The sequence below is a fragment of the Quercus robur genome, chromosome 9, assembly GCF_932294415.1.
Source record: "Quercus robur chromosome 9, dhQueRobu3.1, whole genome shotgun sequence".
NCBI classification, from domain to species: Eukaryota; Viridiplantae; Streptophyta; class Magnoliopsida; order Fagales; family Fagaceae; genus Quercus; species Quercus robur.
The window spans coordinates 40,214,998-40,227,021 of NC_065542.1; the positions used below are offsets into that span (position 1 = coordinate 40,214,998).

General features: G+C 36.4%; 2 protein-coding genes across 4 annotated transcripts; one reads left to right on the plus strand and one right to left on the minus strand.

Moving 5' to 3' along the window:
• Nucleotides 1–661: 661 nt before the first annotated feature.
• On the plus strand, nt 662–1,758 carry LOC126700016 (uncharacterized). 2 transcript variants are annotated; one of them, XM_050397997.1, is made up of 3 exons: nt 662–1,144; nt 1,248–1,445; nt 1,551–1,758. In XM_050397997.1, exons 1-3 carry the CDS (start codon nt 863–865, stop codon nt 1,602–1,604), a joined length of 534 nt encoding a protein of 177 aa, XP_050253954.1. In that variant the 5' UTR covers nt 662–862; the 3' UTR covers nt 1,605–1,758. The 2 variants fall into 2 exon arrangements, with proteins under 2 accessions (XP_050253954.1, XP_050253953.1); XM_050397996.1 differs by having other exon boundaries at nt 1,248–1,758.
• A 685-nt stretch (nt 1,759–2,443) lies between these two features.
• Nucleotides 2,444–11,288, minus strand: LOC126698334 (uncharacterized). 2 transcript variants are annotated; one of them, XM_050395484.1, is made up of 3 exons: nt 11,056–11,288; nt 5,114–5,275; nt 2,444–4,022 (listed from the first exon to the last, which is right to left on the minus strand). In XM_050395484.1, exon 3 carries the CDS (start codon nt 4,007–4,009, stop codon nt 2,984–2,986), a length of 1,026 nt encoding a protein of 341 aa, XP_050251441.1. In that variant the 5' UTR covers nt 4,010–4,022; nt 5,114–5,275; nt 11,056–11,288; the 3' UTR covers nt 2,444–2,983. The 2 variants fall into 2 exon arrangements, with proteins under 2 accessions (XP_050251441.1, XP_050251440.1); XM_050395483.1 differs by lacking the exon at nt 5,114–5,275 and having other exon boundaries at nt 11,056–11,287.
• Between the last annotated feature and the right edge of the window lie 736 nt (nt 11,289–12,024).

A 12,024-nucleotide genomic window follows, 5' to 3' on the forward strand; every position in this document is an offset into this window, starting at 1 on the left:
AAAATGCGGTGTATATCATAAGACATTAAAAATCACTATGACCAACCGCTTGGGTTTTGAATTTCTGTTTCTTAATTGCTCGTTAGAATAACAAAGCCATAATAGCTCCCTTAGGAAGGAGCAACATTTGGGTTAGGGGACATACTTTTCTAACTCTTTTGGTCACCCTTGTAATTTATTATAATAACGGGAAAATTATTCAAATGACCAGCCCAAAATTTTCTCTCTTTTGAATTCCCCATTTATCTTACATTTTTTTAAAAACTATTCTTTCAAAGATAATATGATTTATGAGTGAGAAAGTTGTGAGATTAAAGGTGATTATATATGCGTGTGTGTAATGTAAACAAATTAATGCACATAATTCTAATTGATAAGCCCCAAATGATACAGATATGAGAAGTGCAATGCAAAGATTTGCCATTTGTCCATTACTGTAACTTTTTCAAAACAACCGGTGCATATTATTTGGCCCAAATTATACGCCGCAGCCTGCAGGGTTGAGCTTATTGTTCTCAGATTTCAGGCCCAAAGTTATCACAATCCAGTAAGTAACGCATATCTGACCCGTTATTCAAAACCCGATTGTTTTGCTTTGCATTAAAGCATTGCACAAAGCCCAATCCTAGACCTTTACCTTCATTTTGAGCTTTGTTTTTGCCGGAGCTATGTTTGTTGCTCTCAGAACAATCCATGTGAAGATTCATTTGTCTCACATGTTTGAACTTTGAAAGCAACATTCTCTGGCAATAACATTAATGTCAAGGCTCTTAGCCAACTTAGATAAAATCAATAATGGCTCAGTAACAATTAGAGTCAGCTCTTAACCAATTTGTTCTTAGATTTTCACAGATTGATATCCATGAGTAAGCAAGAGATTGAGGAAGAGAAAATGAGCAAGACCCAGAATGGAGTTATCATCTCTGTCTACGTGGAATCACCCAAAATTGGATCTCCTCAAAGAACAAGAACTGCTGCTATAAAGAAAAGTACTAACAAGCCCAAATCATCATCATCATCAGTTTCCAAAAAGCCTCAAATCGCAGCAAGAAAGAAAGGGTTTGATCGCCGGGCTCAGCTTCTAGCCTACGCTAGAGAATTGAGAAATGCTGGTTCCCAAGAGGCTCAAAGGCCTAAGCTCAAGGTATGTTCTTCCAATTCCCATATGCAATGTAGCAAAAAAGTGCACGCAAATTGCATGCATGCATGAACGTAATTTTTCAATAAATGTGTAATGGCTTGAACAGAAATGGAAATGGTTGACAATACCAATGAGCCTGTGCTTTCCGTCTCGTCGGATTCTTGAAAGAACCAGTAGCCGATGGAGATATGAGCGCATACCAACAGAAGTTTACACAGAAAATATTGTAGATTCGTCGTGTGGTTCCGAATGCATCAGTGGCAAGAAGAGAAGGGCCATTAAGAGGATCAAATCTCACTTCTTTGTAAAACTTGTAACACAATGTCTTTCATTTATTCTTTACCATTTACTTTTCCCGAGTTTTGCATTTTGGTTATGATATTTGCTTTGTTTGTTGGTGTTTTTGCAGAGTAAATTAAGGTGTATGTTGAAAGAATTATCATGCAGTTGTAAAAACATATGATGGTGGTATTGATGAAGCTGATGATTGCAGAGACTACTCCAATCTACAACGTTAAATATGTGTTTGGTTTCATTTATGATTGTCGCAGATTTAGATCTGTTCTAGTCTTCTAGATGAAGATGTATAGTTCAATGCTGGATCTTTTGTTTTTCTATCCCCCGATTTTGCTATGTTTGTTACTGAAAATTAATGAAAGATCCGTAATTTTCTCCAATGTGTAGAACTGTATCATAGAAGTCGCATCAAACGTTTGACGGGTCAAATAAGTTCATTTGCCACCTCACAGTATTTTATGGGATTGAGATAAGGCCCCTCCCATTGAATTCTGCAACTTCTAATTTTTACTTAGATGTAAAATATGTAATACCTAAAACTACATCCCCGTTGTTGATTTTTTCTTTACTAATAATTCAATTGTTTGACAAATACATACATATTTGGTCTTTTTTTAATAGGAATATTTGTCATAGTTCAGAAGAAACCAACAGATTTGACGGCAGAAATGAGAGTCTACTAGGCTGTCCCTATATCATTGTACCATCGACAATGCAATCAAGAAATTTTCTTTTACTGCTATGTTTTAAAGCAAAGTTTATGCAATATAATATATGCTTGCGCTGTTTTGTCATAGTTTAGAAGAAACCAACAGATTTGACGGCAGAAATGAGAAATTCTATTAGGTTGTCCCTAGATCATAGTACCATCAACAATGCAATCAAGAAACTTCAAATATACTAATAATCCTGGTGGAAAAAAAAAAAAAAAAAAAACAAAACAAAACAAAACAAAACAAAAACAAAAACAAAAACAAAAACAAAACAAAAACAAAAACAAAAAACTTATCAGGAAATAACATCCAGAAAAGCTATAAAACCACATTGTCACAATTTGTCGGGTAGGATCACAATTGATGTCACTGCATGGTTGGGAGGCTGTAAAAGCAAATTATACAAATATTCTTCAGGGCTGTACAGAATGCCGTTTGTGAGAAGAATGGTGGACACCAAGAAACATCAGTTTTAAAATGAAAACATTTTATCAAAAGAAAATGAACCATTATATGTCCCTACTCATATGACCAATATGCATGACCAAATGATGGAAAAATCCATGCACCTACAGGGAAACTGACAACTAAATGTTTTGGTTCTTTTCTAGAGACCTAAAAATCCAGAGGCAATGTCACCTCAAACTAGATCTAGTGATACTAAACCAGATAGTGGTGTAAAAAGCTTCACTCTGTCAATGATATGATGACAATGCTCTGGCATATCATTATGAAGTGGTGCCATAAATAAGACTTCGGCAGCAAATGAATATAAAGCACCCAACTGTAGAAGAGCTGCAGCTCAGTCCTTCGACACTTCTCTGTTATTTTGTCAGAAAAGTGTTGCTCTTATATGCCGCCTCCATTGCCTCCTAGAACGTGCAACTTGTAAACTACGTTCACCATGTCCATATGAAGCAGCAGAACGAACACCACGTCCATATGAAGCAGCAGAACGAACACCACGGCCATATGAAGCAGCAGAACGAACAGCGGTAGCATGCACAAAATCACCATCAAACAAGCCATGGTCCCTATTATTTCTACTCCGTGAGTAAATGCCATGAGTACGTCCACGATCAAATGATGCCAGAGGAAAGAAAGCATCATCAAAATAGTCATCCAAATCAGAATCAGAAGTGTCACCATAGTTAGGCTCTAACACATAGTCCCCCAGAACCACAGCCCCAGGTGTTGATGAGATAATTGTGCTGATCACATCACTTTGCTCCCTCTCACGCTCAAGCCTCTTCCATTTTTCTTTAAGTACAGGGTCCACTGCTCGCGGACAGGCCAATGGGTGCTTCGACCTAACATGTTTTCTGAGTTGCTTATAAGTTCCAACAAATGAACAATCATCCAGCATGCAGGATCTCTTCTTTGCATTCAGATATTTTCTTGCTGGCTCAACCACAGTCCAACCCTTCACCTGCCCACGACAGAGAGGGCATAAAAGCTCTGGCACTTCCATCTTTTCATTGTGATGCTCCAGACCAGAAATTAAACTCGAATTTTCCACTAACACATCCAAATGTTGAGAACTTTGAATGGGAGTAACTTTTGTGTAGGCTTTCTTGTATTGCTCAAGACAGTTGGAATACCGATGGCTAGTGGCACACATAAAAGTGCGACAACCCTTGTTATAAGAGGAACAAAGAAGGAGAACAGCATTGTGAGGGTACTCCAAACAAACTGGGCAGGTTGCATTTTTCCAATCTTTCTTGTCTGATGCTTTCGAACGTCTCTTCTTAAGGTGAACATCTTTGAAATTATTCCGACAGCAAGATGGCGATGGAGAACGGGTAACCCCATGATTACGGGCGTTAGTCTTACGTCGCACTTTGCTGACTTTAGCCATTTACGAGTGAAACCTGAGATTCAATTGCCAGGAGAGAGAGAGAGATCAGATATTCTGACAAAATAAAAGGTGGTAAGATAACATCCTAAAAAGTCCATTGCACATTTGCAGATATCATTAAAAAAATACGTATTAGTTCTAACAGCATCTAAACAATCTCTTCCTTATTTTGAACTTCTTAACACAACTTTAGCCATTTATGAGTGACACCTGAGATTCAATTTCCAGGAGAGAGAGAGAGATCAGATATTCTGACAAAATAAAAGGTGTTAAGATAACATCCTAAAAAGTTCATTGCACATTTGCAGATATCATTAAAAAAATACGTATTAGTTTTAACAGCATCTAAATGATCCCTTCCTTATTTTGAACAACTTCTTAACACAAGGGCATTTTATTATTACTGTAAATCTTTTTAATATTATACAGGCTTGCCAAACATAAGTCACCAGTCACCGTAAAATTATAAACAAGTTATAACTAAGTGAGACCGTGATGAACCCACTTACAGAGAACAAGTGGACACCAATGTTAACTAGTTTCAATGCTCTATTCGTTTCCTAGACTTTGGACATCCAACACAAAAAGCCAAGTCCACTTAACATAGCTAATAAGACATTGTTTTATAGGACGCACCCAATATGTCTTGAACCCATGAAGTCATCCTCCATCCTATTATTAGGGAAGGAATAAGTGCCATTTAAGCTATAGCTCATTGACCATAACTAATAAGATATTTTGACTTCTAAAAGACAAGATTCTTTTTCTTTTTTTCTTTTTTATTTAAAAACAACACTAATGAGTAATGACATCCAACAAGAACCACATTACAAGATTTATTAAGGCCATGACATCCAACCAAGAAACACATTAGAGGATTTGTTGAGGCAAAACGGAGTATTGTGGGAATATAAAAGGTAAATAACTAGATTTGCTATACCCTAAATAACATCGAGTATATGTGCCATAGAGCATATTTCCTTGGAACAAAAACATCGTTGTCAATAAAAGAAAAAATGGGGGTCAATTTCAAGCAGATAGGTGTAATTTTCAAGTTGTCAGTTAAGTTTGGATGCATTGGCACCGCATGTTCAGCATCCTTACCTTGCCATAGACCCCTGCTCGACCCTAATCCTCCCCAACCCTTGAACTGGATAGAAACTACTAAATCATGAAGCTGGCCACAGAGTTTAGGTTCCCTTTAGTAGGGTTCCACCAACATAACCCATGAGTCAAGTGTCTTTTGGTTTAAAATGCATTATTTACCTGCATGGCAACTTTTTGAAAAAAGACTAGGAAACATGATTTTAAAAAAAACACACACACACATACAAGTTAAAATATCATTCAGTGAAGTAACGGTCCTTACATTATATAATAAAACTGTAGAGCAAAAATTTAAGTAATATAATACAAAGCTTGACGCAAACTACTTAATCTATGTATGCATAGTTCCTCATTAGCCATATATAGGATAGTCGATTCTACAGATAATCAGCATTACCAGTGCAAAATACAAGGAAATCACATTTCAAGAGGTGCAACTCTAATTAATAACTGAAAATTACTGCAAGAAAAATCAAATCTAGAAGAAATGCAAGAGGCCTTTTTCTTCAAAAAAAGCTTGACCTATCATTCAATTTGATGTAGTCCACGTGCAATCCTTCTTTGATTCAAGTAAGCTTCTTGGGGAGGTGAATGCAACAATTATAAATATGGTTCCTAGGGTAAATAATCCATCAAGTATGGGTGATTTTAGGCCAACTTCTTGCTACAACACCATTTATAAATGCATAACAAAAATCTGGCTAATAGACTCAAAGCTAGTTTCATTGACATCATAAGCCCCAATCAAACTGCCTTTGTGCCTAGCAAAAGCATAGCAGAGAATGTGCTATGAGCTCAAGAAATTATAAAGAACTATTATAGGGAAAAGGAGCATGGAAGGTGCACTATAAGGGTGGATCCTTGAAAGTTTAAGATTTAGGCCTCGTTTGGGAGGAGAGAATGGAATGGAATGGAAATGAATGAAAATAATAATTTAGAATATTCTTTCCTTCCCTTGTTTGGGAGTTTTAATAGAGGGAATGGAAAATTCATTCCCTTATTTGGGAGTTTAAGTGGGAGGGAATGGAATGTGTAGGAGGTAACACTCATTCCTATCTATTCCTTTAAAACCTCAAAGTTTCATTCCTCCCAAAATTGGATAGAATGGGAGGGAATGGAATTAGATTTAATGATTTTTTTACTAAAACTCCCAAAATACCCCTATATATTGTAGTAAAATGATTCCATTCCATTTTCTCCATGTTACTCCCAAACAAGATTACTTACATTCCATTCATTTTCATTCATTTCCATTTCTTAATTTTAAAATATCTAATCAAGGTTACTTAAATATCATTCCATTCCATTCCATCTTTTTCCATTTCATTCCATTCCATTCTATTCCCTTATGATCATTCCATTCCATTCCATTCTATTCTTTTATAAACTCTCAAATGAAGCCTTAGGCTATGTTTGTTTTGGGTGTAAATGAAATTGGGAAAATATTTTACGCCCTGATGTGTGTTTGGGTGCACATGTAAAACTTGGTCAAACTGAAAACCATTTACTTTGACTATAAAATTTTGCCCTTTCACTCGTAAAATCATTTACACTCTCAATTTACCTTCAAACCCATATTTACGGACTCAAAACCTAAAGAGAGAGAAAGAGCAAGAAGAGAGAATGAACTAGGAACCCAACCAAGCTTCGGACCAGCCCAGATTGCGCCGCCCCACTGCCTAGATCCTGCCGCCCCACCACCTAGATCACGCCGCCCCACCAGACCAGCCAAGCTTCCTCTCTTTTCTCTCTTCTTCCTCATCTCTTCTTCTCTTCCATTTTCAACCTCTGCCCCTCCATCTCTATCAAACCCAAGCCCAGATCCTCCACACACGATCTCGCCGCCTCAACCCATCCCCCACCCATGCTGTCACTGCCCTCTTTGGCTTTTTTTATTTATTGTAAAATACCATTTGTTCTTGGGTTTTGGAGCATCAGTGGTGGGTTGATTTGTGGGTTTGTGGGTTTTGATGGTGGCCAATTGGGGGTGGTGGATTGGTGGCTGGGGTGGTTTGTGGGTTTCAATGGTGGTGGGTTGTGGGTTTTGGTATTGATTTTGATATTAATGGGTTTTGATTTTGATTGACTTTTTCAGGTGAATTGGTTATGTGGTGGTTGATGGTGGCTGGGTTTGTAGTGGCCGGTGGTGGTTGGGTTTATGGTGGTGACTGTGGTGGCTAAGTTTTCTGAAAATAGGTTTATACATGCATTACCAAACACTGAAAATACTTTTCCAGCAAATTTTCCAAAACACAAACAAACAACTGAAAATATTTTACACTCAGAAAACATTTTACATATTGCCAAACACAACCTTGGTGGAATGGGAATTTAGTTTGCAATGTCTTCATGCTGTGGCGTTTTTATTTATGATACATTGATTGAATGAAGAAGAGCATTACCACTCCAAAGTTCTGTGTAGCTATTAAGAGAGTGTTAGCTAGCTATTTAAGAGTTAAAGGACTTAGCCAAGCGGATCTCTTGGCCCCTTATCTGTTTGTATAGGCAATGGAGATCTCAACTTGTTTGTTGAAGAAGAGAGTTTTGGGGTTCAAGACTTTCTAAGGGAGGAAAAAACCAAAACGAATACAACAAGAAAATTGAAGAACAAAAACAGTTTTTCTAGATACACACAGATTTGAACCGATGGCAGCATTGGCAGGTGTAGGTGGGATTCATAGCCAAATCTCTTTTTTAAAGACAAAAGACTAAATCAGTTGAGCAAACTGAAATCCATGAAGAACAAAAACAATAAAAATAACCTAGAAGTTGGCACCTAGAGTTGCTTGTGAGAAACAAAGAGAAATGAAGAGTAAGTGAGAATCAATGAGATGATAAAGTAAATAAGTTGATTGTGGTGTAGTGCTTTACTACTTTCACGGGTGGGCTTGGGAAATGAGTAAAGTGCTTTCTCTTTGATTTTTAAGGGTTTAGAATTTTAGATAATGAAAAGATGGGATCTTGAATGAGTTGATGGCTGTTTGGTATCAAAACAAAGAGTAAAACATGATATAAAGAAAGATAAAACACTAGGTAATCACACTAAAGTAGGTGAAGACAGTCACACCCTAGAAAAGTGACCCAAAACACAAAATAAGACTCATGAGCCTTTTTGTACAGCCAAAGACAGCCCATTCCAAAAATTAGGAAATTAACAAATTGCCCCATTTCTAGTAGAACTTACTTAAAACTGATCTAGCAGCAAATAAACAAAAACAAACAATACAATAAGGCTCAATTCAACATTAGAGTAACTAAGCAAGATCTCAAGAGAGCTCTCCATCATCCAAAGCATTCCAAATTAATGCTTGAGCACTAGAACTAGCTTACCCTTGCCTCCTATAAGTCTTCATAGGGGGGTTTCCAGTTACATTGCCCATGAAAGATTTTGCTCATGGAGCTATATTTCATTAGAGATTACAATCCAAAACAAAATGAGGATAATGTATTGGCAAGAATGTTAGACCATATAGAAACTATAATTAGAAGGCATACTTACAAATTACAATTTATACTTTCAACTTTCTAGATTCTACAACTTCTTTTTGTACCAAACCTCTATTATCATTTTCAGAAAGAAAGAAAATGAAAATTCAATGGTGTAAAAGAACCAGTTATCTAATGAATTCAACTTCAAGAATTGCACCAATTAACAACCCTTGGGACTGATATGCCTAAATCATCCTGACAACCAGGTGGAGCTCATAGTAGATGAAGATAGAGACTTGCAAATAACTGTTTATATGTAGGGGTATAAATAAATAAAGTCAGCTTCATAGCATGAGGGATCTTCAAGCAACAGCACTTAGCATACCTAAGACTGAAGTAACTACTTTTTTTTCTTTTGATAAGTAATAAAACTTCATTGAAAAATATAGAAATCATATAAAAAAACCAAAGCACACAGGAAGTATACTAAGGAAAACAGCATAACATCAAAAAACTATAGTGCATGGATGTACAACTATCAAGCAAATCAGCCAAAGAATTAAAAGTAAAAACACCAGACACAATTGTACACTCAAGCAAAGTCTAGAGGAAAGGCAGCTTCAAATCATGGATTGATCTGTCCCATCCTTCAAAAGTATGAGCATTCCTCTCCCACCAAATACCCCACATGAGGCAACAATGGATCATGCTCCAAATCACCGCAGATTTACGCCTGTTATACTTACTTGACCATCTAGCTAGAAGCTCCAAAACACCTCTCAGCATAACCCATTGAACCCTGAATAATGAAAATACCATAACAACTCTCTAGCATTTTCATAATAACTCTCTAGCTACAGCATACAGGGCAATGGATAAGTAAATGGTCAATAGTCTCCCCATCCTTCTTACTCGAGGCCTCTGCAAATTATCAATGGTTAAAATTCTCCCCAAGCCACAGTCCAAAGAAATAAGCCGACTGTTGTTGGCACTTTTGGTTTCCATAAAGACTTCCAAGAATGAAGTAACTAATACTGCTAAATCATCAATTGTCTTACAAAGAAAACATTTTGCCTCAAATTGAGACTAATTTTTGAAATTGGCAATGAAGCCTCATTTGCACCCTTATCATTAGTTTATAATTCAAGAATCAAAAAACCACACCTACCAAGGGGAATCAATTCAAGGTTTCAAGACAAAGATTGAAGTCCTATATTCAAACTAGCTAGTACTAAAGCTGGAAATGGTTGGCATTTACCAAGTTCGTTAACCAAGACACGAAGGAAAGAAATATAAAACATGATCTTAAGAAGGAATTCTAAAAATAAAAATTTTAACATGTCAGTACAACCCCAAATCGTCCATCATCCAGGTTCATTCTCTTGTAGAAATACAACCAAACAAGATTACGTTAAACATTGGAGAGAGTTGACCTCCGAACCATATTTGGGTAACCCCATTTGCAATATCTAGTGATGGATCTTATTTTCCCCCTAATTTCTCATTATAATTGTAGTTTTGCAATGCCAATATATGGTAATCAAGGTGGCAAAGAAATTGCATGCAATTTAACTAGTTTAACGCTCCTCATGAATTTTTTCAGTAATTGTTTTAGGTTGAACCACTACCACAAATCATGTCAGTCAACCAACCCTTTGGCTTTGTATCCCTACACTGCCCCCATTGTCTTCTATATTCTCTGTTGTACAATAAGCAATGCTCATTGTCAAAATTAATAGAGGTTCTCTCTAAACCAACTTACAAGTGAACTCATCCAAGTGCTGATGTTTCAAGTTCATACAGAAAGATTTAAAAATTATAATAGACTAAGCAAGTATATTCCTCCATAGATCAAAGAGTCAACAACTAACTTTCCAAGAAAAATTCATCTAGCCAAATGACAAAAAAAGATTCTCCCCTGACAACACAATTGTGTGTGCCTTTTGTTGTACTTTGGACACAATAAGAGTGAAATAAATATATGATTTCTTATTAGTTTTATGCAACATCTCAGCCTAAAAAAAAAAAAAAAAAAAAAAAACGTAGGGAACCTTTCGAAAGAAGAGTCCTTTGGACTCGCCTCTATTGAGTAAAACCTACACGCCACCCGCCAGAACCAGTTGCCGGATAATCCGCTAAGCAATTTAAGCTCGTGCCCAGGATTAAGACTGCCAAGTAGTGATGACACCTTAGAACTTCAAAATAAAATCAAATCCCACCTTCCTTTTGGGAAATTGCGGGAGGGATCGCAAGATGATTCTCAAAGCCAATTTAGAAAATACCATTTTCCAAAATAATTTGAAAATAAACGGCAGCAATACTTGCATTTGCTTTTGTGTAAACCCTAAACTAAACATTTTTTTTTTTTTACTGTAAAAACCTAATCTTGATAAGTAGTGCAAGTTATGAATCACTATAACGAAATTGATAATAATCAGAAATGAAACCCTAGATAAGAATAAAGCGATTAGAAAAGAGGAGGATTAATTGAGATCGGGAAGCGATTTTACCTGGAATGGATGTGAGGTGGATTGGATTGGAGCAATGTGCGTGTTTTTGAGTGAGCAGCTGATCGATCTCTCACTCTCTAGAGTCGAGAGGAAGAAGAAGAAGAGGCAGTGGGTTCGTTCCGTGACTTGCGTTGCGTTGCGTTGCGTTTCGTTTGCGTGCGTGAGCTGCTTTACTATGCTATCTCATCTCATGATTCCGATCCGTGCCGCGCTGTGCTGTTGTCATTTTTACGCCACTATTAGTTTTATTATCCATATATATATATAGTAGGACTTGGCTGCTACAACTCACCAATAAACCTTTTCTTTTTTTGAGCACCACTCACCAATAACCTTTGATTTCACTTCGCACGTACAATTTTTTTTTTTTTTAATAATTAGTTGCAACAACTTACCAAAAGACAAATTTAAACCACAAATATCTTTATTGAAAAAAAAAAGTGTTATAATTAAGTTACAAAGTTCTTTTGCACATAGCATATTATACTTCATAAAAAGTTTAAACTAGAAGTGTTTACCAAACTACACAACTGTCACTAATCAATGAAAACCACCCACAAAATGGAGTAACCACACTACATTACACGATGTGGTGCGGTGTGCAATTTTATGTTAAAAAAACCGCATAAAACCAAACCGCACCTCGTGCACGCATGCACACGTATATATATTAGTCTCTATTCACACGCGTTGCGCATGTTTAGAAGCTCTTCCATTTTTTTTTTTTCAAAGTATAAAACTTTTCATTCATCATAATTCAAGGTTAATACATTTTTCAATTACAAATATACGTAGGGTTGTGAGGTTTTTATTTTGGTATTCAATCAACAACAATAAATGAAATCTCATATTACTCCTTTGCATTCACTTGGGCCTTAAGTGCTTCTATAACATTGTGCTTCTAATTCATCACCATCGTCAACTATTACAATAATCAATATAATCACTCTGATAATATCTTTCAAAATG

What these genes read in the sequence shown, in the direction of transcription:
- LOC126700016 (XM_050397996.1), top strand. Translation starts at nt 863, where the DNA reads ATGAGTAAGCAAGAGATTGAGGAAGAGAAAATGAGCAAGACCCAGAAT. An exon ending in CTCAAAGGCCTAAGCTCAAG is followed by an intron (nt 1,145 to 1,247) that starts GTATGTTCTTCC and finishes TGGCTTGAACAG; the next exon opens with AAATGGAAATGGTTGACAAT.
- LOC126698334 (XM_050395484.1), bottom strand. Translation starts at nt 4,009, where the DNA reads ATGGCTAAAGTCAGCAAAGTGCGACGTAAGACTAACGCCCGTAATCAT.